An 18,011-nucleotide genomic window follows, 5' to 3' on the forward strand; every position below is an offset into this window, starting at 1 on the left:
TCCAATGCTTACAGTAATGTTTATGCTTAGCTCCAACCATCAACTCACATACAATTAAATCAATCACTCTTCGTTCACACCCGTTTGCTTGCGTGCGGACCAAGCGCGCTCGCCTTCATCCCACCCATGTCAAGCACCACCTTCTGCACCACAACACCCGGCTCCATCAGCCACAGCGAAATGGTGTGAGCACCGGCAGCTACAGTTCCGTTTATTTGGATGTTGGCGTTCCAGCCACCACCCACCACAGCTGTACGCCATTCCCTTCCCTCCTGATAAGGCGGTTGTGTCGACACGGGTTGCACCACCGCCGGCGCTCCTCCGTCCATGGACCATGCAAGCCGTAGCAGTCGCGTGGGGTCATGGTTGAGCGCTGCACCAAGCATCACAACGAGACGCGCTTGGCTTGACGATGTGGTCGTATACACCGAGTACTTCAGGGCAGGGCCGGATTCTGCGGTTTGCGTCTCCACCGTCACCGGCCAAAGCTTGATGCCCGAGAGTGTCCTGCCATAATGCGGTATCTCGATGTATGAAACACCATTCTTCTCTTCCGCAGAAGAAAAGTGTGCAGCCTCCATTGATACGACCCCGCCAGACTCAACATGTCCGCGGAAGGTCGCAGGCACCTCGGTCTTGGTGATGGGCACAAGTACGGTGGCCACCAATTTGCAATCGCTCCTTACCCTCAGACTGACGTACGACGTTCCAGCAGGAGCCGCTTCCCAATCGACGCTAAGGATGCTGCGAATTTCCGAGCTGTCTCCTGGCGACGTGATCGAGCCCACGCCGTTGCTGACTGTTACGTATGTGGCGTTGGATACTATCGTATAGTTACTGTTGCCGTCCTTCCGGGCAAAGACGTCAATGTATCTCTGCTCGGTCGGGGACATGAATGGGTCCATCGCCAGCAGCGTCGCTTGTGCACCGTCATAGAACGAGGTTGATGACCCTTGGATGGCAACCCCCAAAGCAGTCTGCCCTTGCCCAGCGGTCACGTTCTTGACGCTGGGCATAATGTTGCTGTTCGGGTCTTGCCAGTTGTCGTATCCGATATGAGGCTGGTTCACGAAGCCATTCCACTTGCCGCCGTTGAGGGAGTGATACATCTGCGTGATCTCTTCATCCCTCGCGAACAAAGCTCGAGCCTGTGCCGCGAGAGTGTTGGCACTGAGGCGTCCTTGGCGAGATCGCCAGTCGTTCAGAGCCACCTTGATGTACAGATCGACAACAGTCTTGCCGGCCAGCACTGGGTGGTAGACCATTTGGAAATAGGAGACTTGCGTCTTGCTGTCAAGTCCCTCATATGCAGCTTGCGCCTTGGTCAAAAGGTCTTCCCACTGAGCCAAGTGACGCTCAGCCTCGTCATAGTTGGCTGTGCTGAAAGCGAATGGCTGTTCGCTGAGGAGCTCGTACTTGCGACGCATCAGAAGGATACCGTACTCGTTCATTATCTCGGCGGTCACGTCGGCCACTGCGTCGCCAAACTCCCGGGACGCCCATCTCTTGAGCCATGCCGTCGTACTGTCGGGGGTCTTGTGGGCGTCCATGTTGTAGGCCATGTCCATGAAGTGAAGCAGCGGTATTTCCTATTGTTTCAATCATGTCAGCTTGTGCATTCCTCAACAGCCCACTGTCCTGCAGTGCCTACTTACCAAGGGCTTGATGTCGCCGACATTGACGATCCAAATCTGTCGAGCATTCTTCTCGTACGCAAGCTGCATCTGCTCCCAGGTCTTGACCAACTGGATCGAGTTGATCCACTTGTAGTTTCGAGGCGAACCGACATAATCAAAATGGTAGTAAACACCGGCACCGGCGACACGATCTCTCTCGGCGGCAGTCGGCACGCGCAGGATATTGCCCGAGTTGTCATCCGTCCACAGCAATGTCACGGTGTCTGGGACCTTCATGCCGGCGGTATAGTATCCAAGAACCTCCTACACAAGAGTTAGTGTTCCATCAGGTATTGAAGCGTACTTGACATAAAGAAGCCGAAGCTCACCTTGTACAATACCCATGTTTGCGGGATGGTCGCCATGTCGGTAGTGCCATAAGCCTCGGACAGGAGCTGCTGCTGGACCTGGATGATTTGTTCCAGCGACTGGGGGTTCAAGGTAGGCGAGGCTTCGTCACCGCTACCACGCATACCCATCGTCCACATGGTCTCCCAGTTCCTGGCTCGACTGATGCCATCCTTGAAGAAGTTTGTGACGGAATTACGGTTGCTGCTCCAGTCCCAGTTGCCTTGGTTGTACCGCTTTTGCTCTTCTTCGGACCTGGACATCGGTTCGTGGTGACTTGTGCCCATCACCACGCCAAACTCTTCTGCGAGAGGTCCGTTCTTTGGATCCTCGACGTAGAACATGCGACCCCACATGGCCGGCCAGATGTCTAGTCCAATCAGAACTGATGAAGGCATATTATGCAACGGTATAGAGTGGCATGAATCAACGACTTACAATTTCCCTTGAGTCTCAAGCAAAGTTCAAACACAAGCCGGTAGAACTGGGAATTGAACCCGCCTGTGTTGCGGTTGATCCAGCTTTGCAAAGCAGGCGCCTCATCGTTGATGAAGAAGCCGCGGTACTTGACAGATGGGGGCCCCTGAACCTTCTTCTCCTCCGTCACCCACACGCCATCGGGCTTGGTCTTGACCGGGACATCAGCCCACCAGTACAACGGCGACACGCCCATGGCCTCGGAGACATCGTATATGCCATACACGGCGCCGCGGCGATCGCTCCCAGCAATGACTAGAGCCCACGGCACGCCCTCGACAGGCTCCTTGACCAGCTGGGAGACGTACGACTCCCACTTGCCCGCCGTGGCCGACACGTCGATCTTGTTGGCCGACACCAGGCCGTCGATGAGGGTCGAGTTACCAATGGTGCCGACGATGACGACGGGACGGCCGTCGGAGGATGAGTCCGAGTCGGAAACGGTTCCGTTGGTGCCCACGACGCGACCAAAGTCGGCGGCCAGGTCCTGGGCTACACGCTTCACGGCGGGCCAGTCGTTGCTCGCGACTTGGATCACGGGGGCGAGGCCCGTGGCTGCCAGCTTGAAGTCGCTCTCCCCGGCCGTGAAGGTGAGGAGGGCCGCATGGGCTGTGCCCAAGGCCGCGGCCAGCAGAGCGCAGGGAGTGAACTTGCGCACCATGTCGGGTAGTGTGGTTGGCCGGTGCCTGGAGGTGGGTTTCTGGGGAGGTGAGGTATAGCGCGCATTGTGCTGATCTATATATACATCATATGAACGTCGCCAAAGTCCTGCAATCGCCCCCTTGTACAACCCTTGTTGCTGTTATGCAGGTCCCCGCATCAGGTCCAGACTTTTCGCCTGCCCAAGACGGCTCTTTCCAGACTTTCTTCAGGGCCGAGGGAGGGTCGCTTGTTCGGCAGCATTTCCGAGATTTTGCGTGGTGGGCAAAGGGGGGCCCGGACGAAAAAGATTGGGGATTTTGAACTTTAGCCGAGTGTGGTACCTACTGTTTGCGTAGCAGCCTATTCGTGGGAAATTTGATTTATTTCTTGAGTCTCCTCTTTCTCTGCTGGAGTATTTATTTTCTTTCTGGCGGCTTTGCGGGCATGTAAAAGTAATATTGAACAGGCATATTTAGGCATAATTGAAAGAGCTGGTCTTGGCTTGCTTGTCGGGCGTCTTGTCGTAGTTGGAGTTCCATCAATTGCGGGTGTAGCCACACTGGCGCAAATCTGAAAAGTAACGGATTTTGGTTACAATTATCAATGGAGAATTTTCTCGATGTTTTGAATTGCTTTTGGTTTTCTTCGTTCTTACTTCGTAACATGACCTTCTTGGCGAGCCTTTAACCTGAGAGTTGGCCTCCTTCCAAATTCGGGTTGAATAAGACGCTCTGCCACTGTTTGATGGCTTGTTTGTTTATTATACTGGTTTTCCCAAGCATGGTTCATGCTTATTCCACCAGCCCAATAAAAATGTATTTGAGATCATTCCTTCATGGAAAACTAGGTATGCAATCTATTAATTACTACCTAGTCTAGAACTGGACTAGAATTAAGTATGTGGTTAATACAGGAACATCCGGGCACAACCTGGCAGAGATGTATGTACCCTGAACCTGTTACATGTGGTACTCATTCCTACCGGTTCTCATATTTTCAGCGTCAATTGAAGGAATATCTCCTCGGATCAAAAAATAAGCTCCCGGAAACAACAACTACTGCATTCGATTAAAGGTCAGATGAAGGACTTGGAAAATACCTATGCTAGTCAAAATATGCGATTACTTTGATCGATTTCGCAATTAACGCCTACCATGCACAGGGATGGGATCCATGTAAACCCTAACCCGCCTCGGTCGGTTGACTCGGTCGTGCTTGGGATTAACTGATTGCATCATCGGCCCTGAAACTGTCGTGAACGCCGAACCAAGTGGCTTTTCTTTCGCAAGACCTACAACTCCAATAAAATGCTTCTTGTTTAGATTCGACACATCTACAAATAGACCAATTGCTTCTCGGGACCGACCCGAAAGCTCGTCAATTGGCTTGTCAAAATATTTTCCAATCGGCGCGACCGCATTCACGCGACAGCACCGATCTCGGGCACGGATGAAATCGCGGATGCCCGCCATTTGGTCCACTTCCACAACATGATGAATGCCAGCAGCAGTCGATCCCACCCGCAATCATGATCACACGAAACATACCCCGAGCAGCGTTGCTCTCCTCGAGGCCGACGCTCTCGAGCTGTCAGCACCGACACCTGCCACCATGGCCGCCTCGGTTCCCTTCGAGCCGAATCCGCGCGCTCATCACCTCGACCCCGCGACGGGCAAGCGCTCCTCCCACTCCGCCGTCATCGTCCACCGGCCCCGGCTCCCCACGGTCTCCCGCAGTGACGCCCTCGAAGGACTTTCTGGCCACGCCGGACAAGACCAACCAGGAGCAGAGGAAGGCGGACTGGGCTATAATAAAGGAGATGTCCCACTACCTATGGCCCAAGGACAGCTTCAACACAAAGATGCGCGTCGCTCTGGCCGTGTCTCTGCTGATCAGCGCCAAGGTCCTCAATGTACAGGTACCCTTTTACTTTAAGAGCATCGTAGACGCCATGAACGTGGACGTTGGCGCCATGGGTGGCACGGCGGCTGCGGTCGCGGGCTCTATGATACTTGCGTACGGCGCAACGCGAATCGGCGCGACTGTTTTCCAGGAGCTTCGCAACGCCGTCTTTGCCTCAGTCGCGCAGAAGGCGATCCGTAAGGTTGCAGCCAACGTCTTTGATCACCTGCTGCGGCTGGACCTGGCTTTCCATTTGTCCAAACAGACTGGTGGTCTGACGAGAGCCATCGACCGTGGAACCAAGGGCATTAGCTTTTTGCTCACCAGCATGGTCTTTCACGTCATCCCGACGGCCTTAGAGATCACCATGGTCTGCGGTATCTTGACCTGGCAATACGGGGCGCAGTTCGCCATGATAACAGCCGTCACCATGAGCGCATATACTGCCTTTACGATCTGGACCACAGCGTGGAGGACAAAGTTTAGGCGCCAAGCCAATGCCGCCGATAACCGGGCTTCGACCGTAGCTGTGGACTCTTTGATCAACTACGAGGCCGTCAAATACTTCAACAATGAAAAGTACGAGGTCAAACGCTACGATGATGCTCTGAAACAGTACGAGAAGAGCTCCATCAAAGTCGCGACCTCGCTCGCGTTCCTCAACAGCGGGCAGAACATCATCTTTTCTTCCGCCTTGACTGCCATGATGTACCTGGGTGCAAATGGCATTGCTCAGGGAAACCTCTCGGTTGGTGATCTGGTCATGATCAACCAGCTCGTTTTCCAGTTGTCAGTGCCGCTGAACTTTCTTGGCTCCGTCTATCGTGAGCTGCGTCAGTCTCTGCTTGACATGGAGACGCTCTTCAACCTGCAAAAGGTCAACGTTACTATCAAAGAGCAGCCGGATGCCAAGCCACTCTCTTTGAGCAAGGGCGGCGAGATTCGGTTTGAGAATGTCAACTTCGGCTACCACCCTGATCGTCCCATCCTACGTGATCTGACCCTTACCATCCCAGCCGGGAAGAAGGTGGCTATAGTAGGCCCCAGCGGCTGCGGAAAGTCGACGCTTCTTAGACTTTTGTTTAGGTTCTATGACGCGCAGTCTGGCAGGATTTTAATCGACGACCAGGATATCCGCAGCGTGCAGCTTGACTCGCTCCGTAAAAGCATCGGAGTTGTGCCGCAGGACACCCCACTCTTCAACGAAACTGTGGAGCTCAACATCCGATATGGCGACATGTCGGCGCCGCGAGAGCAGGTTGTGGCAGCGGCGAAACGTGCCCGCATTCATGATACGGTGGAGTCATGGCCTGACGGATATGCGACCAAGGTTGGCGAGAGGGGGCTGATGATATCGGGAGGTGAGAAGCAAAGACTGGCCGTGTCGCGGCTGCTGCTCAAGGACCCGCCGCTGTTGTTTTTCGACGAGGCTACGAGTGCATTGGACACGCATACGGAGCAGGCTCTGATGCAGAACATCAACTCGATTCTGCGTGAAAAGAGCCGCACCAGCGTCTTTGTTGCACACCGATTGCGGACCATCTATGACTCTGATCTCATCATTGTTCTCAAGGAGGGCCATGTAGCCGAGATGGGCTCTCACAAGGAGTTGATTGACCGAGGTGGTCTGTATTCTGAGCTTTGGAGTGGTGAGTCTCTCCCCTGATGCCTGAACAGGTTCTAGACCATGCCCAGCTACTTTTTGACCCCACCCATGGGACCATTACTGACCTGATTACCGTCTTCGCAGCACAAGAAACACTGTTCAATGCGGATGGGTCGGAGAAAAACGAAGAAGTGCCGGATAAGAGCGGTCGCCCCAGATCATAGTGAATTCTTGGCGCATTAGATGAACCGGACTCTCATAATCCCGGCCGGATGTGCGAATCTGCATTTGACGGCGTTTTGGTACGGGCGCTTTAAGGTCCGGCATACGAAGTACATGGTGCCGGCAGCTGGCGTCTTTGCATATACATAGATTAGCGGTCTGATCCTGGATATTCTCCCGACATGTGACTGGGATTATCTTTTTTTGCTTTGTTGATTTCGGCACCTTATAGAGACTGCACATTATACCCTTCCGTTTTTTTCTATGGGTGCTTACCCGCCTCTATTAAGCTAGGGGGGAATATTTCTTGTCTGGCCATCCAGCAAACGCCAACGTAGCGAGCTACAGGCATTTTGCCAACTAAATTACAGGCCACACCCTTGTCGACAGATCTGTAAGAAATCGTCCGCCTCACTTTCCGCTTATCATTACCCGTCTTTTCATCTTTCACCGCCCCCAAAATAAAACTGAGACAAATCGAAGAGAGAAAAAAAATGCCGCCTTGCTCAGACAAATGTCCGACCCTGAGGCGGCCGACGCCAAGCGTGGGCCGCCGCCCGAAAGGCATCCACGAACCGGCCCCGGAACCCACTCCGCGCCCGCACTGACTGATAATCGGACAAGGGTTGCAGAAGCGCTTCTTGGGCCTGCTCGTGTTCTTCATCGCCGCCTTGGGGAAAGCGGCTATCCATGGCATTTTTCTCGGGAGACTTGAGCAGCACCTTGCTGCTGCCGCTACCGCTGCTGCTGGCGCCCACCGCTTTCTTGCTACTGCTGCTGCTACCGCCGCCGCTGCTCGGGAAAAACCCCCGGTCCTTGACCGGGACCTCGTCAAACTCCTCGCCCCGCAGGGGCCAGAAGGTCTTGGAGAGCTTGCGAGGCGGCGCGACGCTGTATGCGGGCGGCGGGCCGGACGGCGCCGGGGCCGGTGGCGCTCTGAACTCCTCGACTGCTGGCGCTGATGCCGCTGCTGGCACTGGTGCTGGTTCCGGTGCCCGTGTCTGTAGTGCTGTCGCTCGCTGTAGCGGCCGAGGGCGGTCAAAATCCGGCATCGACTGCTGGACGTGGAGTCGCGATATCTCGCCCTGGCCTCTGGCTCGCCGCCGGGCTGCACAGCGGCCTCCTACGGCGTGGGGACTGCAGCCGACGGAGGCCCTTTTGTTGGAGCATCTACGGCCCATTGTAACTTTCTGGTCTCGAGGTTTTATTTTGGCGTGGGGGTCTTGCCGGGAATGCTCTCGTCGTCTTATCAGTCAGGGGGGACAGGTGACCAAATGGAACAGAGATGATGGTTATCTTGCCAAGGAGCATGACCACTGCACGTCTTTTTTTGCAAACATTGCTTGATAGCTACTGGAATAAATATAAAAAGTCTATCTCGTCCGGTCCGCCTTCTATATTTTTGGGTTCGTAATCGGCTGATCTCGAAGTCAGACGAAAAGAATTAGACAAAGTCACATTTGCCCGACAGAGAACATATTCCACGTTGCCGCGTTTCAGACATTGGATCATGTCTGGGGAAAAAAGGGATCGCCGTACTACTGTAAAAGCGCAGGAGTTTGGATTGAAATAAGAATATGGATGAGGGAGAGGAGTTGTGCTCGGACAGGTCCGCGCCATGGAGTGGTGCCATGTATAACAGACGCATACGGAGTATGCAAGTGTAGATCTGACTGTGTTTGATGGACTTCTAATTTTGAGCGATCATGCACAGCAGGAAAAGAAGAGACAGAAACATAAATGGAAAGTCTGAACTTGAGCCTGCTTCCCGGAACTTCGTTTAGAGGTGCAGATATGCTGAGCGCTGCAGATATTGTAAACATAAGATAACTTGTTCTAGAAAAGAAATATACTCCGTACATATCTATCGACAAAGTATACATAGTGCATCACATGACGACAAAAACCACCCCAAATTACTGACTGGCCCCTTTTTCTTAGTGGTCACCGCGTCATTGCAAGGTTTACGTACCATAGTAGGACCCCGCAAACTGGCTTATAGTCCGGTCATTTTTTTGTGAACAAGATCTTTGATGATATGTTCCGAATTTTTTGAGAAGAAGAAAAATGATAAAAAAAAAGATCAGCGACAGAACATCAGTGGCTGTCGTATTACGTGGGTGGTTATAAGGTAGCCTTGGTAACAAACAAACAGACCGATCGAGACCAGGGTCGGTCGCCATTGCTCGTCTCGTGCCGATCATAAAATCATGAATGGGGTGCCGGATAATTAGGTGCTTGGGCTTATCAGGAAATGATATACATGTGTAAGAATTTATGCATACCGACAAGAAAAAAAAGCCTGAGAGGTCACGAACTTACGGAGTACTCCATAGCACGTAAGGATGGACTCCGTAGTATACTCCGTACGTAGGTACAGTACGGATTATGTCATGTTGGAACGCTATCTGTACGGAGTATGTTGGCCTCACTTTTTTTTTTTTTTTTTTTTTTTTTTTTTTTTGCTTGTCGCTTGGATTAATGCAGGATCGAATCGGGATTAGGCGGGTAGGCATGGACCCCTCGTGTGATCAAAAATGCGATGATCCCTGGCAGATAAGAACAACACATGAAAAAGGCTAGGTTATTGTAGGTACGAAGTTTGGTAGGGGGGTTGTACTTTGGTATTCGCATGTACCTACGGTATTCGTAAGAGAAAAAGTAGAAAGCAACAAAAAATCGTCACCGCCACTAGACGGAAACATCTTTTGGTATCTTTCTTCTTTGATCCAGAACTTTATTTTTGTATCGTCAACAAAGAAAGGTATGATGACTTAAGCACCCACACACACACACGCACACGCATCACTTATCATCATCACCGACTTTGTGATGCCAACCAAATTTTCTGCAAGCACAGCCCCTCCAGATTTGGGTTAATACTGGGCGGACAGCTTTTGAGAACAAAGAACGGAAAAGGGAGAGTGGGTGTGCTACCGCGTAACACGTGCTGACCACATCCGGATAGTCTTAGATACAGTAATTTCTTCAACCCACACCCCCTGCGGTGTGTGCGTGCGTGCGCGTGTGTGTCATAATGCGCAGCATCCGGGAATAACCAATGGTTGATGGTTGGTGATTGAATGATGAATTTATTGATAGCATCGCGTCAGTGACTGAAGAATTCACGTGAAGAAGAAAATCCCCCGACCGCTGAAACGAAACAGGTACTGTACTCCGTACTATCAAAAACAGCAAAAGATAATTAAGAAGCAAGCCTCGTTTAATTTCATTCATAATAATTGCTTGTTCGCTTGATGCAGGGGTTGGCCAAGAAAACATGGTCAAGCTTAACCATAGAAAAAGTTGAGAAAAAAATCTCGTCCGAGGCAAGCGAGGAAAGCAAAGTACGAAGTACCGTACCGTAAACCCCCATTTTTTGTTTTTGTTCATATCGCGATATGTTGTTTATCGTCCAAATCTATGTCTCAGACAAACGGGAAACGGGCAGTCGGCAGACACACGCAGGCGAACCGCATGATGCTTTTCAGTCTTGTACTTTTTGTTTCCTTATCATTCGATTTTTTTTTCTCGTTTGTTTATCCCCCTCAAAAACCCCCCCATCACAACCAAATTCTACCACCATGCACCACTTGACCGGATTTAATGCACCTTGCCCGGTATTTGAGTTGCAAAATGCAAAGTGATGGTTGCCGGTGGGGCGGCAGTCGATTGGAGGTTCCACAGCGGGAGACAGACCCGGCTGCAAATCCCGCAGGGACAAGGGGGTGGGAAAAAACAAGGGCTAGGGAGGGGGGGGTTGGGCGGCAATGACATGATGAAAATCGACTAAACCTGGACCAGGGAAAAGGATGAGAAATACAATCGCAAGACAAGGGACAAAAACAAGGGGAGCAAAAAAAGCAAATTGAGTACCTTACCTAGGTAGAAACCTAGCTGATCATGACATTTCTTTCTGGAATGGGGTTGGACCGAACCCCTCACCTCCCCTTGCAAGGTTTTTGGCGGCCTGGTCCCAAGTTGTCGTATGGCCATCAGCCCCGTTGGGCTTTTGGGTAGGGAAAGTAAGGCACTGTAAGAGGTACCCTGTGTGGTACCCTGTGTGGTACCTTTGCTTGGATTTTTTTTTTTCTCAATGAAGCTTCCCTGTATAAGACTGCCGGCATCTCCTCCTTTTTTCCCCCCTTTTATTCTCCTTTTTGAACGCGGCCTTTCCGAAGTCACATTTTTATTTAACCTCGATATATAAGCTCAACTACATCACGCTGCTGCTTGCAAATCCGAAAAGAACAGACTCGGCCCTAGTTTTGATCTAGCCTTACGCCAAACAACAAACAGGCAAAGCGTTCTTTTCCTGGAGAGGAAACATCCCGACCTATCTTTCGCCCAGACACAAACAAACGGACCATCTTACTTTACTCGGCTTGGCCTAGTCGGGTTGTAAGCTTGCCAAGCCCGGTTTTTTTCCACTTGCTCTTCTCTCACTCTTATTTATTTTCCTGCCTTCTTCTAGCGCCCGCTCAACCGGTCCCATTTCATCATACCTTAACGGAGGTTGCACGGTGCTAGCAAAAAGAAAAAAAGAAAAGCAGCGACAGGGCGCGAGTGTGATTATTACTTTGTTACTTGGGGCCAGCTTTTCTTAGGCGCAAGCAAACAGCCAAACGCCGTTTCTTGGGGGTGAAGCTGTTACTTCTTTTTTAGCTCGTGTCTAACGCCCTTGCCTAGTCTCGGGTGTGCGCGTCCTGTTTCTCTTGTCTTGTCTCGCAACAATTCGGCGAAGAGAAAAAAGGGACCTAGAAGCAAAACGCCATTTATACGGCTCTGGACCCCCGTCGTTGGGAAGGATTCTATCGGCCGGCCTTGCAATAGTCTGTGTCACTCTGCTGTCTTGGCACAAACGGCCTCTTCGAGAAGACTTATACTCTGGAGTGTGGACGAGCTGGAAACACATCCAAAACCACAAACCAGAATCCGAACAATTCTCTTCTTTTACTTTTTACTACCTCCTCTTCTTTAACGAAATGCCATCCTTTATTCGATCCCGAGCCGAGTCGGCCACATCATACACCAGCCGATCGACGACCTGGTCAACATCCAGCAGCGACGACGACGCCATAACCCCCGTCACGCAAGATTCATTTCTCCCTCCTCCTATGCCTGCCGCCGCTGTCCCTGCCGCCTCCGAGACTCCAGCACTGGAGCTCCGCCGCCCGGCCTCCGCGGCAGGCTCCATGGACAGCCGGAGCTCAAGTTCCAGCACGGCCACATCATCGTCGTCGTCATCTTCGCTGTGTCCAGCAGTCGACGCTGCGGACCTCTGGCGACGCATGCTCGCCGTCCAGCGCATCTACCACTGTTACAACTCGGCCCGCATTAGCGCAGCGCTGGACAATGAAGTGCTGCAGAAGCGCATTCGTAAGTCTGACTGACTTCCTTTGTGTTTCCTGTTTTGTAATTTTTGTCATTTAAAAAAGAAAAAAAAGCATGTGCAGCTGACATAAGACGACTTACTCAAATAGCGTCAAGAGCATGCTTGGACCTCCTGAATGACGGCATTTCCCATCTGCCCGAGGACGAGAAGCAGCAGGTGGTTTACTTTATCGAGCACGGCAAGGTCCAGCAGAGGAAATCCAGGAGCTTTTGGCGGAGGAGGCTGGTTCGGACACCATGAGCACAGTGGCCTTTATTCGCAATTCTTGCCCCCTTTTTTTCTTTTGGCCTGAGTTTACACTCTACCACCCACTGACTTTATCACGAAGAGTTTTAGCATTGGCGCACCGGGAGTTTGCGGATACCTTTTTTTTCCGATTTTTATGATCTTATTTTCACTGGATTTACCTTGTTAGCATACCCACTGTAGCTAGATTGATTATGATGCAGCTCGCAGATGTTTCTTGAAACTTCGGTATTTTTGCTCAATTGGCAACAAAACTGATTGACAGGTAAATACCCCCAATAAAAGCTCATTCAAGCCTCACTGTCTGAAGATTCTGTGTTTGGTAAAATTCAATCGCAAATTATTTTTATCATCCATCCGAACTAGGTTTTAATTGACGTGTGTAACATTATAAAACGATCTTTCAAGTATTACCGGCTGGCTGTTTTTGTGCGACCAACATTGTTGCTGCAAGAAACCGTTGATTCAAACCTGTGTAAGGGGTCCTTTTTGGCACCAGAGCAAGCGCCCTTTTGTTCGATCGTTACCGCCAAAGCAAGGACGTCATTTAGAAACCCCCCGGCCGTTTTCCCTCTCCATTGATTGATTCCCAAAATCTCAGCCAGGTCCAATGCAGATCGCATCGGCTTTTCGATTGAAATTTGCTTATAATTGCTTCTTCTTAATACTTCTTTTCTAGGCGTCTTCTAGAGTCCGAGACATTCATGTACCGGTATTCGATTCCCAGTAGATCGGGGCGGAACTGGCTGCAAGGGGCTGGGGCTGGGTTTTCGATCGAACCTGCAGCCGTTTTTATTGTAGACGCTACCTACTTATTACTCCCTGGGGTAACAACCCGATCCAGTGCGTCATGAATCTCATTTCTTTGCATCACGACATTTTTTTTTTGGCCGATTCGGGGAGGATCGAAATGACACTTCAATCTAACATTACAATGATGTTGAGATCGTTGTGTGTGTCTCGGGCGAATGTTACTGTTGCCAACGGAAGGAGCAAGAGGCTGGGGCATGGGCGGTAGAGTCTGTGTCGAGATCGTAAGAGGCTTTTCGTTGTCGATCGAGTTCTATGCAGCTGTTTGTTTTATATATAAATGAAGTCTGCCTCTCGTCACTCAGGTTTTGTTGGTGTTTAGCACAAACCATCTACCAACAAGCCATCCAAACAACATTCCTGTGAAAAACACAAAAAGTTCTAAGCAATACCAGCACATCCTTAAACCACAACCATGTCTCCAAGCAACGACAGCGTCCCCTCCGGCAACGTCTCGGACAACTCGTACATGAGCAAAGCCAGCGACCCGGTGCCCGTCGTCGGCGACGCCCAGGAGGTCGAGTCGTCCATCAACCCAGGACAGGAGGATTCCGATGCTACTCTTGGTAAGATTACTTATGCGTGTTTTGATCTCATGATATCGGCACTATATCCTATTTCTTTTACCCAAAGCTGAATTTATGCTCAACTTTAATAGAGCGCGATGACAAGGATGCCATCGACACGAGCAACATCATCGACGAGCCCAGGGCCAAGCCGGGCAAGGGTGCCCTGGCTGAGAAGGACTACAGCGACGAGGAGCTCGTCCAGGAGGGTGACCAGCCTTAAAAAAATTATTCAGTTCATGCATATCTACTTAGTTGTTTGTCCGGTGGAGTTTATAGCCTTGGTGTAAGCGACAAGGGAACGTTGTCGATTTCGGTATCCAAACTTGGGGTTTTTTTTTTGCAGCACTTTGACTTGGTCCACATAGTATTGAATATTACTGTACCTATATAAGGCTCTAACCGTCAGGATAACAAACAATCCCTTAGGTTTCTTTGCGTCGCCGTTGATGCTAACAAGCCACATGCTACGTGAAAAATATACTACTTTACGTCCCTCGCTCCAAACTATAGAGTTCAACCCCTGAATGTACTTGAGAAAACAGCTAAACTGGGACTCCAAGTACCAACCTCGTGTGGCCCACTTGCACATTCATTCAGTGGTAGATATCCGTGCACTCAGCTGATGATAGCACCCTCCGTTTCTCTCGTAGGATAAAAAAAAAAAGCTCACCGCTTCCAGCCTAACTGGCATCTTCCCCGGGCCTCGAGAAGTATTCAAGAAGCCCCCTGCGTACGCCTCGGATTCCACAAACTCTTATCGTACTTAAGCACCGGGGATCCCGAGCTGAGAACAAGCCCCGCTCCCCTATTTCTAGGGGAAAAAAATAGTCCACACGAGCGACCAGCTCTTGCCAGCCATGAAATCCACTTCCAGCCACCAGACTTGATGGAGTCAAGAAGAACAAAACAAAAATGAAGGCGCCCCCCGTTAGCCACTGGAAAGCCATGCACTGTACCACGAGGCATGTGTAGCCCGTTCTCGGCCCCAGCCTAGCTCATGAGAAGAACAAGATCTTGGCGGGGACGGGATCGAAACGTCCCGGGCCACATCAACCACGCGAAAGGCTTAGTCTAGTTCTAGTTGTGAGTTAGCTAATCTTGCTTGCTTTAGTTTCCCTCTCTGTCAAAAACAGAGAAACCCAAGAAGAATTCGGTCATCCGTGTTACACAAAGGACGTCTGAAATATGGTCGTTCATGTCTCAACTCTCGTTCTCATTCGCCAGCCAATTGAATGGCTTGGCCCCTTTTTAGATAGTCGGCTCATGACACAAGCCAGAGGAAAAGCCCGACCGCCCACCCCGTTTGTCTAGCTCTAATTAAGTTTGTTTTTCCCTCCATATATCCCGTGATTGAGAATCCGACCGAATATCTATATGCCTGTGGTGTCGCCAGCACGGCCGGAAAAACCCAAAGCTGCTTCTAGAAACAGCGGCCGTAAAATCGACAACCACTACTACTACATATCCACGCGACTTGGTCCAGCGTGGGCCCTCGTGGTGTAACCCCCGTCTACAACAAAAACCTCTTAAGCCTTCTTGAGGTCAGGCAGCCTGTTCTTGCCAGCAGCCTTGCTCGCCTCCAGGGCGCCCAAGAGACCGTACTGCGACTTGACACCCTCGATGCGGTGGACGCAGTTGAGGTTCTTGACGCAAACAATCTGGAAGCAGGTGGCACTGGCCTGGCGGGAGGCAATGGTAGCGGAAGCCAAGAAGTACTCCCAGATCTGAAAGACATTGTGTTAGCAAACGGATTCTGAATGATCAAGAAGAGCGGAAATTGGGGGATAATATCTTACCCTGTACCACTTGTTGCCATACTTGGCCTTGACCTTGTCGGCGTTGCCGAGCCAGTTACGGTACCATCTCCAAAGGGTCGCAGAGTAGTGAACACCAACGGTGTCGACGCTCTTGATCTCCCATCCGGCAGACTCGAGCTGATCAACGTAGGGGCCGAGCGGGGTGGAGGCGTCGGCACCAGGGAAGATGTACTTGTTCATGAAGAGACCCCAGATGAAGTCCTCGTACTGCCAGGCCTTGCGCAGACCAGAGACCTGCACGTAAAGGATACCGTCGTCCTCGAGGTGGTCAGACACCTGCCTCCAGAAGGTAACCATGCGGCGGACACCGACGTGCTCAGCCATCTCGAGGGCGGTGATCTTGTTGAACTTCTTGTCGCTGGGGATGTCGCGGTAGTCGCAGCACAGAAGCTGGCTCTGCTCCTCGGGGACACCGGCGGCGCGGAGGCCTGCGTTACCCCAGGCGACCTGCTCACGGGCGAGAGTGACACCGGTAACCTTGGCACCGTAGTTGACACTGGCGAAGCGGGCGAGGGTTCCCCAGCCGCAGCCGATATCGAGCAGGCGCTCGCCCTCCTTGAGCTCGATCTTCTCCATGACGACGGCGAGCTTGTTGTCCTGAAGCTCCTCGAGGGTCTCCTCGCGGTCGGGGTCCGAGATGATACCAGAGGTGTAGATCATGCGGGGGCCCAGGAACCAGGCGTAAAAGTCGTTACCGCGGTCATAGGTGTCCCGCACCTGGTTCTCGTCCTGAGAGCGCGAGTGGAAGAGGACGTCGGGGAAGAAGGTGAGCAGGAGGAACTTGAAGATGCCAACGGTGAAGTCAAAGGTGGCCCAGTCGTGGCGGTACTCGAGGACATCGAGCATGTCGCCCTTGATGTCGACGTCGCCGGCAAAGTACATCTCGTGGAAGGTCTCCATGGAGATCTTGGCGCCACGGGCGCTGTACTTGGCCTGGTCCTCGGGGTTCTTGAAGGTCAGGTAGTGGTCGATGGGGCGGCCGGGCAGCTTGACCTTGTCGTTGATGCGCGGGCTGAAGTTGGACTTGAAAGCCCAGTATGCGACCAGGATGGGCAGGAAGAAGATTATGATGAAGAAGATGATGGTCTTGGTGCCACCACCAATCTTCCACGCCAGGAAGGTCGGCAGGCCGAAGATGAGCGAGGCCAGCACGACATTGCTGAAGTCGGCGGCACCGGGGCCGTCAGCCGGGAGCGGAGGGTTGTAGATTGTGGGGGACTGGTTTAATGGAAAGCAAGGTACGTGTCAGCACTCTATTTTCTGCCACGATCGATATTCAAGCAAGGCTGTCATTTTTGGAGCTTTGAAGCTGCGCAAAAAGCTGCGAAACCGTCGCACTCTGCGCAACCAATCATGTCCAACCAATGCCGGGCATCCACAAAGCAGACGGCCACGGCGACACAAACGGGACTAAAAAAAAAACAAAAACTCACAGTGGTGGTCTTCACGCCGCAGTCTCCAACCGGCTCAATGGTGCACGGTGGCTGAGGCGGCGTGTCGATAAAATCGATGTCGGCTGCTGTGAGGGGAGCCATGATGGGCAAAAAGCTGGCTCTGCTGGCTTTTGCTTCTTTCCCAGAGAACAGAAATGTTCAAAAACAGCTTCACCTGGGATAATGGAAGGGTGAAGCAATGATAAAAAAAGACGAAGCGCAGCTTCCAGGGTATTATCACTGGAGCTTTGATGACACGAATCCAGAAATTAAAAAAAAGGGCCGTTTGTTGAGAAAAAAAATGCCAGTCGTTTTAGGCGCTCACCGCCTCCCTGGTAGGAACCCGATGCGGCAGTTTCGGGGGGTTGCGGCGGGGCTGGGGAATCTACAGGGGAGGTGGAGACCCCGGGAAATGAAGCGACAGGAAGGGGACCCTTTTCCACTCTCTTATCGGTCCAAGGCTCCAAGCATCCCGGTCCGTTCGGGTAGGGTCCAGACCTGGATGGAGCTTGCAAGGCGTTTTTTTTACGAAGGTCCATGAAGCTGGGATGGAAATTGAGCAAGGGCAAAGTCGTTGGTTGCGCCTAGTTTGGTTATCACTGATATTCCCTTTGCTTTTGTCCCTCACATTGTGTCCTCTTTGCTGGTAGTTTCTTCTTCCCCCTCCTCCATGGGGAAGATACAACCCCCAACTAAGAAACAAAAGTAACTTTATCATCGCTGCAGAACTATGACATCAGACCAAGGACAAAGCAAGCCAGCTAAAAATCTCTTGCTGCAAAATTTCGCCAAATTCACGGATTCTCCCAAGACTTGATCGATTCCAGCGGATCCAAAGCGAGAAGTTCCGTACCACTTAAAAGGCGTA

The 18,011-nt window shown here is 51.6% G+C and overlaps 6 protein-coding genes across 6 annotated transcripts; 4 read left to right on the forward strand and 2 right to left on the reverse strand.

Moving 5' to 3' along the window:
- Positions 1 to 74: 74 nt before the first annotated feature.
- MGG_03407 (uncharacterized protein) lies at positions 75 to 3,162 on the reverse strand (the record flags this gene model as incomplete). Its single annotated transcript, XM_003716485.1, has 4 exons — positions 75 to 1,589; positions 1,656 to 1,940; positions 2,006 to 2,394; positions 2,463 to 3,162. The coding sequence occupies 4 exons, from the start codon at positions 3,160 to 3,162 to the stop codon at positions 75 to 77; spliced, it is 2,889 nt and encodes a 962-aa protein (XP_003716533.1).
- A 1,218-nt stretch (positions 3,163 to 4,380) lies between these two features.
- Positions 4,381 to 8,263, forward strand: MGG_03406 (iron-sulfur clusters transporter ATM1). Its single transcript, XM_003716486.1, has 2 exons — positions 4,381 to 6,694; positions 6,796 to 8,263. Exons 1-2 carry the CDS (start codon positions 4,672 to 4,674, stop codon positions 6,873 to 6,875), a joined length of 2,103 nt encoding a protein of 700 aa, XP_003716534.1. The 5' UTR covers positions 4,381 to 4,671; the 3' UTR covers positions 6,876 to 8,263.
- An 864-nt stretch (positions 8,264 to 9,127) lies between these two features.
- MGG_17099 (uncharacterized protein) lies at positions 9,128 to 10,131 on the forward strand (the record flags this gene model as incomplete). Its single annotated transcript, XM_003716487.1, has 4 exons — positions 9,128 to 9,140; positions 9,210 to 9,243; positions 9,854 to 9,880; positions 10,041 to 10,131. The coding sequence occupies 4 exons, from the start codon at positions 9,128 to 9,130 to the stop codon at positions 10,129 to 10,131; spliced, it is 165 nt and encodes a 54-aa protein (XP_003716535.1).
- A 947-nt stretch (positions 10,132 to 11,078) lies between these two features.
- On the forward strand, positions 11,079 to 12,862 carry MGG_03404 (uncharacterized protein). Its single transcript, XM_003716488.1, has 2 exons — positions 11,079 to 12,252; positions 12,357 to 12,862. Exons 1-2 carry the CDS (start codon positions 11,859 to 11,861, stop codon positions 12,506 to 12,508), a joined length of 546 nt encoding a protein of 181 aa, XP_003716536.1. The 5' UTR covers positions 11,079 to 11,858; the 3' UTR covers positions 12,509 to 12,862.
- Positions 12,863 to 13,331: 469 nt separating this feature from the next.
- Positions 13,332 to 14,309, forward strand: MGG_03403 (uncharacterized protein). The gene is made up of 2 exons (XM_003716489.1): positions 13,332 to 13,890; positions 13,983 to 14,309. Exons 1-2 carry the CDS (start codon positions 13,740 to 13,742, stop codon positions 14,111 to 14,113), a joined length of 282 nt encoding a protein of 93 aa, XP_003716537.1. The 5' UTR covers positions 13,332 to 13,739; the 3' UTR covers positions 14,114 to 14,309.
- Positions 14,310 to 14,984: 675 nt separating this feature from the next.
- Positions 14,985 to 17,456, reverse strand: MGG_14886 (sphingolipid C9-methyltransferase). The gene is made up of 3 exons (XM_003716490.1): positions 17,144 to 17,456; positions 15,690 to 16,928; positions 14,985 to 15,617 (listed from the first exon to the last, which is right to left on the reverse strand). Exons 1-3 carry the CDS (start codon positions 17,243 to 17,245, stop codon positions 15,420 to 15,422), a joined length of 1,539 nt encoding a protein of 512 aa, XP_003716538.1. The 5' UTR covers positions 17,246 to 17,456; the 3' UTR covers positions 14,985 to 15,419.
- Between the last annotated feature and the right edge of the window lie 555 nt (positions 17,457 to 18,011).

This window comes from Pyricularia oryzae, chromosome 4 (genome assembly GCF_000002495.2).
Source record: "Pyricularia oryzae 70-15 chromosome 4, whole genome shotgun sequence".
In the NCBI taxonomy this organism is placed as follows: Eukaryota; Fungi; Ascomycota; class Sordariomycetes; order Magnaporthales; family Pyriculariaceae; genus Pyricularia; species Pyricularia oryzae.

Excerpts from the sequence above, each read along its gene's own strand:
- MGG_03403 (XM_003716489.1), top strand. The coding sequence starts at position 13,740 with ATGTCTCCAAGCAACGACAGCGTCCCCTCCGGCAACGTCTCGGACAAC. Across the intron at positions 13,891-13,982 it reads GGATTCCGATGCTACTCTTG|AGCGCGATGACAAGGATGCC; the intron begins GTAAGATTACTT and ends CAACTTTAATAG.
- MGG_03404 (XM_003716488.1), top strand. The coding sequence starts at position 11,859 with ATGCCATCCTTTATTCGATCCCGAGCCGAGTCGGCCACATCATACACC. Across the intron at positions 12,253-12,356 it reads AGTGCTGCAGAAGCGCATTC|CGTCAAGAGCATGCTTGGAC; the intron begins GTAAGTCTGACT and ends TTACTCAAATAG.
- MGG_14886 (XM_003716490.1), bottom strand. The coding sequence starts at position 17,245 with ATGGCTCCCCTCACAGCAGCCGACATCGATTTTATCGACACGCCGCCT. Across the intron at positions 16,929-17,143 it reads GCGGCGTGAAGACCACCACT|TCCCCCACAATCTACAACCC; the intron begins GTGAGTTTTTGT and ends CCATTAAACCAG. Across the intron at positions 15,618-15,689 it reads ATGGCAACAAGTGGTACAGG|ATCTGGGAGTACTTCTTGGC; the intron begins GTAAGATATTAT and ends AATGTCTTTCAG.
- MGG_03406 (XM_003716486.1), top strand. The coding sequence starts at position 4,672 with ATGATCACACGAAACATACCCCGAGCAGCGTTGCTCTCCTCGAGGCCG. Across the intron at positions 6,695-6,795 it reads GTATTCTGAGCTTTGGAGTG|CACAAGAAACACTGTTCAAT; the intron begins GTGAGTCTCTCC and ends CCGTCTTCGCAG.